This window comes from Camellia sinensis, chromosome 13, assembly GCF_055761805.1.
Source record: "Camellia sinensis isolate YWXY chromosome 13, ASM5576180v1, whole genome shotgun sequence".
NCBI classification, from domain to species: Eukaryota; Viridiplantae; Streptophyta; class Magnoliopsida; order Ericales; family Theaceae; genus Camellia; species Camellia sinensis.
This window is the reverse complement of record NC_138973.1, coordinates 153086283-153102722: the sequence shown is the minus strand read 5'-3', so window position 1 is coordinate 153102722 and position 16440 is coordinate 153086283. Positions and strand designations below refer to the sequence as shown.

Here is a 16440-nt window from a genome sequence, read left to right as displayed (position 1 = left end):
CAGGGGTCTCGACTAGATACCTATACTTACCCATCTGATGTATAATTTACTTATAAATTATATCGGTGCAAAAATCGTGCTCAGTAGCTCGGTTGAGCGCACGCAGGAGTGCCTGGGTAACCTAAGTCTGCAAAGTAAAAAACAGGGGGTTAAAGCACTAATCACTGGACCGTGCTACAATTTAAAAGCAAGGTATAAGAGCCCTACTTCGGCCAAATAAACTGGTTCTACCTCGGTTCATCAAAAGGTTTGATAGCTCGGTTTGAACAGGTTACTCGTTAGACCGGTTTATCGTGAAGGGGCAGCTTTCTGAGTTCGGTCTAAAAACTAAGAAAGCTGGCTTAGCCCCCTAGGCCTAAATCGGTTGTAGTGAGAATAAATTTACTTCGGATAAGCCTCTAGGGGCAGCTTTCTGAGTTCGGTCTAGAAACTAGGAAAGCTGGCTTAGCCTCAAAAGACTTAGTTCGGTTGAAAACCGAGATTCCTAGTTTGATATGTACAAAACTCGGTGATCTTATTTCGGTTGGAGTGAGTCAGGCGTTGGTGACCCTTTGAGGCCTTCAAGTTCTAGTTCGGTTATTGACCACAGTGATCTACCTATTTTAGGGTAAACAGGATCCTAGTTCGGTTGCTACCTAATTTTGGATCTAAGGCAAGTTTTTACAGAAGTTCATGTACGTATGAGCTCTGCTATTATTTTTCATAAAAGTATAGAAGCGAAGCGACGAATGAAAGAAAATGTTTGCAAAAAGCATACAAAACAAAACTATACAGATTCGAAAGCAAAATAAAGGAAGCAAAGTGAGTCTACTTACCAGGTGGAAGAAGAGGGATCTGATGATGGGAAAGTGGCAGCAAAATCAGTTCTCAAAAGTGAAGGAAGAACACGAACAGCAAGAACACAGAGAGAGAAGATGAAGAATGGAAGGTGAATGATTCAAGAGAAAGAAAGGTTATTTTGTGAAAGAGGAGAGAGAAAAAAGCGGCAAAAAGGGGCGAGACTGTTCAAAAAGTTCGAAATACGAAGGCGGCGTGATAACAGCTCACGGCCTATCAGAGCCCGCCACGTGGCAAGGGAAAGGGAAGCGTTACAGTCGTGATTGAAGAGACGTTTTGACCGGATAGAGCAGAGCTCGGAGTAGAACTAGCTCGGCTGGATACGCTGAAGGGTTTTTATCTCGGCTGGAAAGGCTTGTAGAACTTCAGCTCGGTTGAAGGATTTGTAATCTCAATCATGCTATGCAGATGAAATTAAGGGGCAATTGAGAGGGTAATTTTTGGGAAAGAATTGGGCCGAGCTGTGAGTTGGGCCCTGCGGCCCAAAGTGTGAAGGAATCGGTAAAAAGCCGTAATGTTATTTCGGCCCAGTAAAGGTATAGATACTCCGGCCCAGGAGAAGTGAAGTCATTCCGGCCCAGGAGAGGTGTGGTTACTCCGGTTCAAGAATGTGTAAAGTAACTCCGGTCCAGGGGCAGTTTGAAGTGAGTCTGGCCTTGCGTTTAGTCCGGTCGTAACATACTATGGTTAGGTCGGTCAGAACTTGCTACTTAGAGGTTTGATCTAAACACACCATGGTTGGAGGAGAGGACCGAGCTAAGGACAGTTCGGCCTTCTGTGGCTCTACATAGCCAAGCTTATTTCGGCCATATGGTAGTTCGGCCAGAGTAAAAACCATCCCACTTGGTTTAAGCAGTGGGGGAGGGTGTAAAAGGATAAGCATTATCCTTAGGAATATGAATCCTAGCAGGACTCTGCATGGAGAAATAAAAGTCCTACTAGGATTATGCCACTCGAAACCTATAAAAGCTCACAAGCATCACCTTGGAGGAGGTAATTGCACACAATTTTTCTGAGAACTTAGAGCTTTGTCTATTCGTCAAATTTTCTGACTTAGGCATCGGAGAGGTTTCCGGCATACACCCGCCGGCTAGCTCACGTTTGTATTTTCAGGTGACAAAGCGACGTCGTACGGAGGAGCGTGGACTTGGTCAACAGGATTATACGAGGAGAATTATTTCCTCCCCGTACATATATGTATACATGTATGTGTATACATATTAATTTAACCATAATATATGTATATGTATACATGTGTGTGTATATATATAAGAGAGAGAGAGAGAGAGAGGGGGGGAGAGATGTTCAATGTGTATGAAAGTGATGACAGTTGATATGTACGTCGAATAGTATGGACTAGAATGACGGAAAAAAAACAACTTACGGAATTTAAAATTTTTTTATGTTCTATGACGAAAAATATTTTACATATAAAAATATTTTACTTATTTTCAGCCAACCGAACAACGGAATTTTATAGCAAAACAAATCGGAGCCTGAATGTTTTATGTTTGGCATTACTTCACTTTCCAGTAAATAGATGCTCTCCCTGAGATCCTAATCAATTTTGGGTCAAAATGACCACTTAACTTTGATAGGATGGTGCCCATTATTTGTGAATGTATTCTTGTCATTGCACTCTCAATGTGGGTTATTGAGTGGAGATTATAATTAAGGGGTCGTTTGGGATGACTTAAATAAGTGTATTTTTTATCTTTTTACGAAAAAATGTGCAGAAAAGTAGAGATGTGATATGATAGAAAAAAGATAAAAAGATGAATTATTTTGTAGTAGCCAAACTTGGCCTAAATCTTATATTTGAGAAAGAGTTTGTGATAGAGAAAGGACTAGAAAAGAAAAATGTAAAAATATGGTGACATTCGCACTACTATTTTTTTTATTATTGTAAAAGTAAATTTCATATTTTGTTTTTAGCATGAAAAATTAAACTAAACACAATTTTCAATACACACTAAATGAAAATTTTGGAGTGTAATTATAAAAAATTTAAGTTATATTTCATTAACATTGTTTTTTCTTTTCTTTTTCCCACACAAATTCCTCTCAAAATTCCAGATACAAACATAATTTTTAAAAAACTAGCATTAGTTTTATTTTAATTAGGCACCTTACACATGTCATTCTAAAAACGTTAAGAGATAATATGAAGAGTGGAGTGTTATAACAAAAAATTCAAGAAACAAAATATTTGTCATATAATTTCTTCACAATATGAAACCAATCACAAATAAATTGGGACGAAAATTCGATGACAAAAAGCATTTTTATATGAAAAGAAACCATGAAATGAGAAGTTTGATTTGATGAATATGATGATTGCTTCGCTTGAAAATGAGTGGAGAGATAAGAACAAAAGTCTATAACTATAGTCTTATCAAGCAACAAAAATGCCTAATTGTAACAGCTAAGGTGGGCCGTGGAATAAACCATGTGTTTCTTTTCTTTTTCTCTATTTTTGCAATAAATAAAAATAACTCGTAGCCTATTAATTAAAAAACAGTAGAGATCCAAATTTGACCATTATTAAGTGTTAACAGATATTTTAATATTATAATGTGTTATTGGTTTGATTTATTTTCTTTTCCTCCAAGTTAATCCTTTCTTGGTGTACAAGAATCCTTTAAGTCTTTCAAGTCTTTGCCTAGTCAAGTCTTCTTCTAAGTCCAGTCTTATCCTCCAAGCTACTTCTAAGGAGCCTCCAAACAACTTCCAAGAATCCTCCTCCAAGAAATTTGTCCACCAAGCTTTCATCTCCTATAAATTGATCTAACTTCTTATCTTGGAAGAGAGAAGAAGTTTTTGTTGCTTTATTATGTTTTATGTAGGATTATCAGGCAAATAAAAAAGGGTGTATATGATAAAGCTTTGGGTTCAACCAATTGTGCGGTATTGGTGAACCATACGACTTAGTCGGGCTGTTGTATCTTGGGGGGACAAGTCAAGGTTTTTTTTGCTACACCGATGTGAGGTTTTGCCTAACCATAGAGGGCTTGAATCTCCTTAAAGAGAGCGAATTTTTCGCGCCTTAGCCCTTACAATAGTTATTGTAATTTTTATTATTTGTATTTTTCAGTGTTTTATTTGTAATTATCACCAAGAATTTTAAGGAGATTCAAATAGCAAAAGTTCATGGAGCCAGTACTGGAGAAGCCCAACGAGAATATCGGTGATCTCAACAAGCCCTTCCGGTTCAAGGGAGCCCATTTCAAGATATGGAAAGGCAAGGTACTTTTTTTTGGACAATCTTCACTGTATTTAAAAAAATTAAATTCTGTTGTGTACTAAACAACAACCAGAATATAAAGAAATAAAGGAAATGAGAGAATTTGTTTGATTGCAAAAATCAAACTCGAAATAAAAATTAAATAAATAAAAATAGATTTTATTTTGTTACAAAAACAAAATTAAAATATGATTTAAATAAATAAATAAAACAGAATAATAAATTAAACAACTTACTTGATCAATTTCTTTGAATAATTATCTGATCAAGTCCAGTGTTTGACACTATGTCCTTAAGACAGATTTGTCCTCTCTACGGTGCTTTCAGAATTTGGACTTCTATTTCCCAGGATAAAATGATCTACTACAAACAATAACAGCACTACAAATTGTTTGCCTAACGAATACGCTAAGTGTTTATACTCTCTCACAGAAGGAAAAAAATGTAGCAATATGAAAAGAATATTTGCAGAACTATGAAGGACGAAATTATTAGAGTTACAAAATCCAAATGAGGGCTGTCCTATTTATAGATGGATTGGTGGCTGTAGGTTTTGAATTGAATAGGTGCAACCTGTTTGGTTTTGAATTTAAACAGATTTAAATCTATTGGGTTCACAATTCAAACAGATAACAAAAACGGGAAGGGCCCTGTTTTTTGCCTAAAAAGATAGGTATTGGGCCGAACAAGCCCAACCCAACCACACACCACGCACCCGCGCCCAAGCCTAGGCCCAGCCCAGCCAGCTCGACCGGACAGACGGCAGCGACGACACGCGCGTGTGGTGATTTTTGGGTCCAATGGGCCCATTTTGCCTATAACCTCTCCCTCTAAAACACTTGGGTACCCCTTGGGGCACACCCCAAGTACCAAACCCAAGCCTTATAAATCCATTCAAAACTTCCCACCAAATCAATGTGGGACAAGCCATTTTACAACCTTAAGGAATTTCCACCAAAACTCCATTTCTATGGAGCACACTTTGGTTTCAATTTTTCATTCACTCGGTAATGGTTTTCAGCAACCAAATATACCACGTGAATCACAATGCGGCATAGAACGCGTTACCACTTTGACCCGTGAAAATCGACACACGGGGTCCACCTAAAAAATAGACCAAACTTCGGAAAAAATTCTGATTTTACCCAGAATTTTATAACCATTTCCAACACTTTTCTACTTCAGTCTCCTCAAGGTGGCCCATATCTTGACCGAGAAAAATCCGAACAAAGTCCCCACTAAAGATATGACTGACGAGGAGTATGCTGCTCATATTGAAAAAATCGAGAAATATAACACAGATGGGTATAAATGTCAATATTATCTTTTGAATTGTCTTTCAGATCAATTTTATGATTATTATGATACTACTTACACCACTGCCAAGAAATTTTGGAAAGCCTTGCAGAATAAATATGACACTGAAGAGGTAGGAGCTAAAAAATATGCTGCAAGCCATTTTTTCCACTATCAAATGATAGATGGAAAATCAGTGGTGGAGCAAGTTCAAGATTTTCAGATGCTAGTGGCTGAAGTTAGATCCGAAGGCATCAAAATTGGAGACAATCTTATTGTAGCAGGTATTGTTGAAAAACTTCCATCATCTTGGAGGGAGTTCCAAAAGTCAATGCGTCACAAGCAAAAAGAGACGTCCTTGGAGACTCTAATCACACGGATTCAGGTAGAGGAGGAAGCACGAGGACAAGATGCGCTTATGACACAAGAGCATTTCACTGCAAAGGTAAATTTAACTTCTGGAAATACTTTACCTAAAGGTTGAATTCATAAAAATAGTCACTTAAAGCCAGTTAAGAAAATCTGGAAAAATATTGGAAGGCCACAAAATAAAAATTACCCGAGGCAAAAGAAATGGAACCAAGAACCCCCTTCACAAGATCTGACAAATGTGACATGTTTTGTGTGTGGCAAAAGTGGGCATATTGCTTAAACTTGCAAATTTTGGAAACAACAGTCTCGACCACAGGCTAATGTTACCGAGGAACCATTTGTGACTATGATTACAGATATTTTTATGGTTCAATCTGTCGAAGGGTGATGGGCAGACTCTGGTGCCAATAGGCATGTTTGCTATGATAAAGATTAGTTCAAAGATTTCACTCCTTTTAATGAAGAGAAGACTGTTGTGCTCGGTGACTCCAGTTTAACCAAGGTACTCGGGTGTGGGGATGTTGAGCTGAATTTTACCTCTGGACGTGTGCTTGTTTTAAAAGATGTGTTGTACACATCGTCCATGAGGAAAAATTTGATGTCGAGTTATTTGCTCAACAAAGCTAGTTTCAAGCAGACTATTGAATCTGACTAATATGTAATCACTAAAAAAGGCATATTTGTGGGGAAAGGGTATGCCTGTGATGGAATGTTTAAATTAAATGTTGAGAATAAGAAAGCACATATTTCTGTTTATATGCTGTCTTCTATGAATTTTTGGCATGCTCGTTTGTGTCATATTAATAGCCGATATGTGGGAGTCATGAGTAGCTTAGGATTAATTCCTAGACTAACAAATAAGTTTGAGAAATGTAAAGTTTACAGTCAAGCAAAAATAACTAAATGACCTCATAGAAGTGTGGTGAGAAATACTGAATTGTTAGAATTAATTCACACTGATTTATGTGAATTTGAAAGAATTTTAACACGTGGTGGAAATAGATATTTTATCACTTTTATTGATGATTTTTCAAAATACACTTATGTATACTTGTTGAAAAATAAAAGTGATGCTTTTGAAAAATTTAAAGAATTCCTTCTTGAAGTTGAAAATCAATTCGGTAAAAAGATTAAAAGATATAGAAGTGATAGAGGCCACGAGTATGAATCTTTTGGATTCAACTCGTTTGCTTAATCCTTGGGAATAATCCATGAAACTACTCCACCATATTCACCTGCGTCTAATGGTGTAGCAGAAAGGAAAAATAGAACTTTAACTGATTTAACAAATGCTATGCTAATTGAAGCAGATGCTTCTTCAAATTTGTGGGGAGAAGCAATTTTAACTGCATGTTATGTTATGAATAGAGTGCCTCATAAAAAAATAAAAATTACACATTTTGAGTTGTGGAAAGGGCATAAGCCAAATTTGAGATATTTGAGGGTTTGGGGTTGTCTAGCTTTTTTAGACTTGTGGACCCTAAAAGACTTAAATTAGGTGTGAAAGCTGCCACTTGTGCTTTTCTTGGATATGCAACAAATAGTACAGCCTATAGATTTTTTGATATTGAAAACAAAATAATTTTTGAATCAAGTGATGCAATTTTTCATAGAGAAAGATTTCCTTTTAAATCTAAAAATGGTAGGGGTCAAAATTATCAAGAAAATATTTTATTTAAAACCGGTTCCTCTACTCCTCTTTTACAAAACCAAGATACTGTAGTTTTTGAACCTAGAAGGAGTAAAAGAGCCAGATTAGAAAAAGATTTTGGCCCTGATTATCATGTTTTTAATGTGGAGGAAACTCTATTAACTTTACAAGAAGCTTTGGCATCTCCTGATTCTGTTTTTTGGAACGAGGCTGTAAATGATTAGATGAAATCATTATTATCCAATAAAACTTGGGTATTAGTAGATTTACCAAGTTGTAAAACTATTGGCTGTAAATGGGTTTTGAGGAAAAAACTTAAACCGGATGGAACTATTGATAAATATAAAGCAAGGCTTGTTACAAAAGGTTTTAAACAACAAGCAGATCTTGACTTTTTTGATACATTTTCTCTGGTTACAAGAGTTACATCCATTAGATTATTAATTGCAGTGGCTGCAATTCATGATCTAAAAATTCATCAAATGGATGTTAAAACAACCTTTTTAAATGGAGACCTGGGTGAAGAAATCTATATGGATCAACCTAAGGGTTTTGTGGAACCTAGTCAAGAACGCAAAGTGTGCAAGCTAGTTAAATCCCTATATGGCTTAAAACAGGTCCCTAAATAGTGTCATGAGAAATTTGATTCCTGCATGATTAAGAATGGCTATAAAACAAATGAATGTGATAAATGCATCTATTATAAATCTGAAGAAAATTCACATGTCATTATTAGCCTATATGTGGATGATTTACTTATATTTGGCTCTAATTTGCATATCATCGTGGAAACTAAAAATATGCTTAGTAGCCATTTTGATATGAAAGATCTTGGTGAGGCTAATTATATTTTGGGAATGAAAATTACCAAAACTTGTGATGGTATATTTCTTGATCAGTCGCATTATGTTGAGAAAGTTTTGAGAAAATATAAGTTTTATAAGTGCAACCATGTTCTTACTCTTTTTGATCCTCATGTGCGTTTATTTCCTATTGAAAATACTGAGGATGTAATTAATCAAAAGGAATATGCTAGTATGATTGGTAGCTTGCGTTATGCGACTGATTGTACTAGACCTGACATTGCCTATGCAGTTGGAGTACTTAGCAAGTTTACCAGTGGTAGTGATCACTGGCTAGCCATTGAGCGGATTATGAAATATTTATCTGGTACCATAAAATATGACTTGTGTTATAATAAGTATCCTGCAACACTTGAAGGTTACAGTGATGCCGATTGGAATATCTTATCAGGTGATTCATTATCAATCACTGGTTACTTATTTACATTGGAAGGTGATGCTATAAGTTGGAAATCGAAAAAATAAATCATTATTGCTAATTCAACAATGGAGGCTGAGCTTATTGCTTTAACTATAGCTAGTGATTAAGCAAATTGGTTGAGAGATTTGTTAAATGAAATTTCTTGTTGAGAAAAATCGATTCCACCTATATTGATTCATTGTGATAGCACCGCAGCAATTGGTCGAGTTAATAACTGTTATTATAACGGTAAATCCAGACCTATCAGAAGAAAACACAGTACTGTGAGATCTTATATGAATATTGACATCATAAATGTGGATTATATTGTATCTGGTGATAATCTTGTAGATCCATTAACTAAGGCCTTAGCAAGAGATAGAGTCTGAAATATATCGAGGGGAATAGGGTTAAAGCCCATTGAATATAGAAGGAGCCATGTATGAGGATACTCAACCCAGAGACCAGAGATCCTGTAACTGGGTTCAATGAGAAAAACGATCATATGATGGCCGTAAGAAATGCACTAAATTACTTGTTACCCATCCCTATGATGTAAGTGCATTTATCCTGTAACGTTGTAGAGGTTGAGTTATTAAAAAACTCTTAATGAATTTCTGTAGCTCTTATTGAGTGGGGTGTCATAGTTACAGGAGCACCCTTGACAGAATTCACCTATGTGAGTGTTGTAGTGGGGCCACTACCTATAAGATTTGGGCTAATTCTCAAACACACTCATAAATCCTGGAATCGCACAAGGCCGTAATGTGCTGGCTCTTAAAGCTTATGTGAACACTTGGAATATTATGTGTGTACAATAATTATTTATTGCCCTTAAGCAGTCATAGTTCAATGCTGAGCATACTATTGGCTCTAGAGTAGATATTATTGTTTCACTAATGGAGGTTCAATGTAGAGCACACCTACCATGATGCATAATATTCTTATTTGCCTAATAATCTCAGATTTGGTTACCTATAATATTAAAATAGGTGGGGAAATATTAGCAAATATTTTAATATTATAATGTGTTATTGGTTTGATTTGTTTTCTTTTTCTCCAAGTTAATCCTTTCTTGGTGTACAAGAATCCTTCAAGTCTTTCAAGTCTTTGCCTAGTCAAGTCTTCTTCTAAGTCTTCCAAAAGTCAAGTCTTATCCTCCAAGCTACTTCCAAAGAGCCTCCAAGCAACTTCCAAGAATCCTCCTCCAAGAAACTTGTCCACCAAGCTTTCATCTCCTATAAATTGATCTAACTTTTTATCTTGGAAGAGAGAAGAAGTTTTTGTTGCTTTATTATGTTTTGTGTAAGATTATCAGGCAAATAAAAAAGGTGTATGTGATAAAGCTTTGGGTTCAACCAGTTTTGCAGTATTAGTAAACCATACGACTTAGTCGGACTGTTGTATCCTGGGAGGGACAAGTCAAGGTTTTTTCTGCCGCACCGATGTGAGGCTTTGCCTAATCGCAAAGGGCTTGAATCTCTTTAAAGAGAGCGAATTTTTCGCGCCTTAACCCTTACACTAGTTATTGTAATTTTTATTATTTGTATTTTTCAATATTTTATTTGTAATTATCACCAACATTAAGTATAAACTAGGAGTAGAAAGAAGTGCATTTCATTATCCCATAACCACCGCGCAAAAACAGAACAAAATAAAAAGAGTACAGTTTACCTTTTCATGTTTTGTTTTGTTTTTGTTTTTGTTTTTGTTTTTGTTTTTTTTTTTTTTTTGGTTTTTAATTTTCTTTTTCTCACTTTGACTCTTCAGATTTTAAGTTTTTTTCTTCTTCTTCTGCTAATTAACTCTTAGAACTATCTTTTATTCAAATCTAGATAGATTATATCACATTAGCCGTCCCATGGCATAAGAAAATATATTATTATAGTTTATGCCATGTGGTAGCCAGCCTGACATTTTTTTGCCTAATTTGGAATATAAATTAACATTAAGAGTAAATTAAAAAAAAAAATTAAAATGTGAAGGATCAAAATGGAGAAAAAAAATTTAAAGATCAAAGTGAAAAATGAAAAAAGAAAAACAACACAAAAAGAAAAGAATAATGGCACGAAAATTAAAAAACAACTACCACCAAGACAAGATCCCGATTCTAAGGTTTGAAATTTTGATAAATATGTGGAATTGGCTCACAAAGCCAGCTCACAGCCAAAAAAAAAAAAGAAAGCAAAAACAAAAGTCTGACTAAATAAACCAATGCTATAAAATATGAATAAGTCTATAGATACAAATCAACCACATAAAGCATAAGTGGAGCAATCTAAGTAAAACTATATCTTTTATGATGGCCTGTGTATGACCAAGATTGTTTTTATGTAGTCAATTCTGTGATTGATTCTGTGTCCAATCTAAGTAAAACTATATCTTTTATGATGGCCTGTGTATGACCAAGATTGTTTTTATGTAGTCAATTCTGTGATTGATTCTGTGTCCGTAATATTGTTGATGCGATGCACCATACAATTTTTATCTTCCACCCCTCTCCAACCAAAAAAAAAAGAAAAAAAAAAAAATTGTTGTATGCTATTGCCATGTTGAGATGTGATAATAAAAGTGCAATTGCCCAAGCAGTTGCATAAATGGAATCCATTTGAAGCTTCACAACCTAATAATTTTTGTGGTAAACTTGAGAGGAAGCAAAGATGATTCTCACTTTGCTTTTTCAAACAAAATAGAAACAAGCTCTGCTCGAGCTTTCTCAAAGGCATTCGCCAAATTCCCGAGTTTTCTACCAACTAACTAACGGAGCAAAATTAGGCATGGCACCACTCCTCCGCCACACAATTTAGCTATTGGCCCGATAAACTTCCCTCCTTGAATTCCCTTATCAACTGCTCCCGGGCTGAATGCAGCAATTAAAACTCAACTTGTCTTCACCCAGACACGAACCCAAAGCTCTACATCATTTATCAGAACCTCACTAGGTCTCTCTTATCACTCTCTCATTTCTAGAACCTCGCCACCGACGCCCTTCATTTTCTCTCTTCTAAAACCCAAAGCAGCGTCTCTCTCTCTCTCTCTCTCTCTCTCTCTCCCTCCTTTGATGGCGAAGGTGAAGCAGCTTCTCTCTCTCCACCATCTCTTCCCCAGAACCCACCGTCTCTTTCCCAAAACCCACCGTTTCTTTCCGAAAATTGCAGATCGAACACAAACCCCTTTTCTTTTCTCTCTCTCCCCGGGTCACAAACACAAACCCCTCTTCGCATATCACAAACAAGCTGAAAAGGAAGATGGAAACCAAGAACGCAGATCATTCTCCGCCATTTCACGGATCGCAGATCACAAAGATCCAGGTATTTATTGTTTAAAATTCGTTTGAAATTGCTTGATTGCTCTATAAATTTGTTTGAAATTACTTGTTGAAATTTGTTGACTGTTGTTGTTGTTGTCTGATTATGTTTATTTTATTTATTTTTTTGTAAAATGTTTTAATTTTTTTTTTTTTGAAGGGTTTGGCTGTTTTACACAATTTCTTTTTTTCTTTTTAATTTTTAATTTTTAAATATGATATAAACAATTTCTGTTTTAGAAAAAAAATTTGTTGAATTTGGTTTTACAAAAAATTCAAGAAAAAAGGCAGTTTCACCCAATCTCTGTTTTGCTGGGAAGGATGAGGGAGGGAGGGAGGGAGGGAGGAAATGGTTGGTTTTGGTGACTTGGCAGCTTTCGCAGCTGCCAAAGCTTGTGGCAAAAAAGCTTGTGCCATATTTGACACAAGCTTTGGCATTTGCCAAAGATAACAGCTGCTAAAACTTGCCATTGGAGGTGCCTTTCTATCAACTGTTGCCATAATTTGGCAATAGCAGCTCCAATGACACACTATTGAAAATGCTCTAAGGTGGGCTCCATTTCTTGTGAGAGAAGTCATGGTTCCTGTACATAATTTCTCACTCAAAAATAATTAGAATAGAAATATTATCACTCATGGGTCTTGTACATAATTTCTCACTCAAAAATAATTAGAATAGAAATATTATCACTATTTTTCGTAATAAAAATTGAAATCAAATATATATATATGGATATATATATATATATATATATATTTTGGGTCAGGCCTGATATACAAATATAGTGAGGCTCAGATGTTACCAAGCTCAACTAAAACCAGCTTTTACAAGGCGAACATAAGCCCATTAGTTTCTAGATACTTGTCCAAACTCAACTCTATCTACAAAACACACACAGTATGTGGAGTCTAGTCCATACAGGCCCGAACTGCCCATTTACACAAACAAATACAAAAACCCCCGTGGAAAACTCGAACCTCCAAATTCCAGTGAGAAATCGAGAGAGAAAATGGCGAAGATGAGGTCGTTGAACCGCTCGATCTGCTTCAAATCTCTCTGTTCCTCTTCCGCTGCCGTCAACCACCGTCAACACCTCCAACAGGGCCTCTGCTATTTCCATCTCTCCCCTCCTCCTTCCCCCTTTCCATTTTCTTCCAAAACCATCCCTTCCGGTACTTTCTCGCTCTCTTCCTCATCTTTCTGCTTTTACCTATATATCTGAACAGGTGCTTTGTTGATTGAGACGGATCTGAATACTTACACATATTCTTCTTCTTTTTTTAATACATTTTTCACATATTTTAATACACTTGACTTGGTTTGAGTTTTGATGATCTCTTAATTGCATCTTCGTCATATCCAATTCTTCTTCTACACCTTTAAAACGGACATGCCCATCATCTAGTTCCTGCTTTAATTATGCTATTTTCTTCTCATACATTTGAATGGTGTTTGAAAGAGCCTTCTGATATGTAAAATTTTCCTTTTGATATTGCTGGTGGGAGAGAGAGAGAGAGGGGAGAGAAACAAAAACATCAGAACTAAAGTCTCTTGTTAGCTGAAACTAGGATTCTAGGAGCAACAAAAATTTGAAACTGCTTTTAAAATTTTACCACTGACATGGCTTAAACCTATTGTGAAGACATTTGACGTGTTAAAACGCATATAAACAATTCTTGTGGTAAATTTTGATTTGGAACTTTAAAGTACCAATAAATCACTGCTTTAATCTTTTTACAAGATTAAAAAGACCAATGAAGACTCATTATAAATTGATTATTAGAATTAGAGGTCTAAGAGGAACGTTGTCCTTTCCATATTTAATGAGATGGTTAACCTGCATTGACTTTTGATGATCACTTAGCAACTTCTTCATCACATCTAACTGTTCTTCAGCACTTTCAGAGCGAGCTTGTTGCTCCTCTAATTGCTTCATCAACTCTGCCATCTTCTTCTCATACATCTAGGTGGTATCTGCAAGTACTTTCTGATACGTAGAACTGTCAAGCTGGTATTGCTACTAGCAGACAAACCAGCACAGTTAGTGTTTGTGCACATGTAGACCCAAAAAATAGTAACCAAAAATAAATTGTTTTCTAAACTGTAAAGCCAAAACTTTAGATCCAAGAAACAAATACAATTTAAAACTAGGAAACAATAAGAAAACCAGCACATAGCAAAGGTCTTGACTACCGTATAGATGAAATTGATCATAAGTTTACTTTTCTTCTAGTAATTTAACTGGGCAGTGAGAGAGAACTGTATAAAAAGGATTTGAAACACCTAACCACCGAAGTGTACTCAAATTGGGAGTGTGGGGCTAGTTCATAGTTTACCAGAAGACTAGAATATACAGAGAATAAAAAGGGGAGGAAAAAAGAAGAAAAGAAAAACAAGAAACTGTGTGTTTCATATACCTTGCTGTGTTTTAGACTCATTTCTAAGCGTTCAATTTCATCATGCATAAAATCATTATGATCTTTTAGACGCTTCAGTTCATCTAATATACCCTTCGTCTTTAATTCCAGACGACCATTCTCTTTTGCTAGAAACTGCAAACAAGTGCAACATATTTAGAGAAAGTAATTTGAAAAATAAAAAAAGAATGCTGGTGGACAGAACATATTGCCATACGCACACGCACGCATACGTGCATGCGTGCGCGCACACACACCTAAAAAGGACAAAACTAGAGCACCAATAGCTCCAAATAAAATGAATAAGCTGGAAGTTGGAAAGTTTGAACTGAAACACAGCCATAATGTCATCAAACCCAAACTCTAAAACATATACCAGCAGGAGAGACAACTACCTCAGACCATGTAACTAAACTCTTTTCAGCTTCAGCAAATGATTTTTGACACTCTCTGAGGTTTTTTTCCATTTCAACTCTGTCATTGTCCCTCAAGTTTTGTTGTCTATCAATCTCCACAGTTAGATGCTCCACCTGATTCTCAAGCTTCCGACAAAAACTTTCATAATCAAATTCTTCCTTACGCTTTAACACGTTTACAACTTTCATGGCCTGCAAAAGTAATAAACATTAAGCTGTCGTGATTAAGACGACTATTCTACAAAGTTGTTCAAAAGAAAAATATCCATAACAAACATTTAAAACTACATTCTAAGTTCTTTATGATTTGATTGTAGATGTCATACATTTGAAAGACTACTTACCATTGCATCACCAACCAATGGACCCTTTTAGCCATAAAACATAGAGGGGGAGAAAAAAGAAAAGAGGCTGCTTGATGCATCTCAATTGATATGGAACCCATGAAAAGATGATACATTGATGACTAAAGAAGTTCTTTATGATTTGATTGTAGATGTCATACATTTGAGAGACTACTTACCATTGCATCACCAACCAATGGACCCTTTTAGCCATAAACCATAGAGGGGGAGAAAAAAGAAAAGAGGCTGCTTGATGCATCTCAATTGATATGGAACCCATGAAAAGATGATACATTGATGACTAAAGAAGTTAGTCTGTTAGGATTCTTTCAATTATTGTTGCTGTTTTCTTATTTCTTTAAGGACATTTTTATAGCTTTAGTGATAGGGTTTGAATCTTATTAGGTATTAGCATCAATGTTAGGTAGGATTGATTCGAAAATGTTTCCATGAGTTTTTAGGCTTGTCTACAGCTGATAAATAGGCTCTACTGCTGTAGAATGAACTCTGGCCTCCAAAACTAAATTTATTTTGGCCTCCACAATGAGAAAGCTTCAATCAAAGTTGCAGAGAAGCCTTGGTTTCAAGGAAAAAAACCTGTTTCCTCCTGTCTTGTTTTAGAAATTAAGAAGGACTTTTCTTAACTTTTATCAGAATGATTAAGGAAGGTTTTGGGAATTTTGAAAATCTTGTAGGAAACTTTCAGAAGCTATTTGGAAACACAGAAGAAACTTATGAGGAACGCATTTCCTTATATTTCTAGTTTTTATGCTTCCAACACCTCTTCTCAATAGTAAAAAATAATTCTTAGTTATTCCTTACAGTTCACAATTTACATTATTTACAATGTTTCATATCAATTTTGTCAGACTTTTCTCTGGAAGTTTTTCTATGCCATTTAGTATCAAATTTCAGTTAGCTTCCTATTTCCCATGATTTGTTACCAAATTTTTTTGCTTCCATTTCTTTTCGAGTTTTCCATTCCACTTCCCACTCTAGGAAGGTCTCCCCTTGTTTAAGTACCTTGTTAAGTATCTTAAGTTGCCTGGTTCTCTAATCTATTTCCCAAATAGCTACTCAAATGAAGTTTCTTGACTGCAAAACACGATAATCATTAACCACCTTGGCAATGCAATGCATATTTCCCTTCCAAACACACTTTCCTCTCCAAAGAGAATTAGACCAATAATGACACAGCAGATGACATTGTCCTCTGTCCACTCTCAAAATTAGCAACACCAGATAGTCAGTGGCAACATACACATTTAGCACTGGATTGAGAGGTCAAATAA

General features: G+C 35.8%; 1 protein-coding gene and 1 long non-coding RNA gene across 3 annotated transcripts in view; one reads left to right on the top strand and one right to left on the bottom strand.

Moving 5' to 3' along the window:
• Positions 1-11000: 11000 nt before the first annotated feature.
• The window catches only part of LOC114310549 (succinate dehydrogenase subunit 5, mitochondrial), a 35083-nt gene continuing 29643 nt past the window's right edge, over positions 11001-16440 (top strand). The window contains exon 1 of one of the 2 annotated variants that reach the window (XM_028256602.2): positions 11001-11974. In XM_028256602.2, coding sequence (XP_028112403.2) covers positions 11725-11974 — 250 coding nt within the window. In that variant the 5' untranslated portion in view covers positions 11001-11724. Of the gene's footprint in view, positions 11975-12853; positions 13144-16440 lie in introns of those variants that run through there. The other variant, XM_082903768.1, reaches the window with a different exon arrangement.
• Positions 13397-14524, bottom strand: LOC145806505 (uncharacterized). The gene is made up of 3 exons (XR_014349797.1): positions 14389-14524; positions 13809-13988; positions 13397-13466 (listed from the first exon to the last, which is right to left on the bottom strand). It is a non-coding gene; the product is annotated as an uncharacterized LOC145806505 (long non-coding RNA).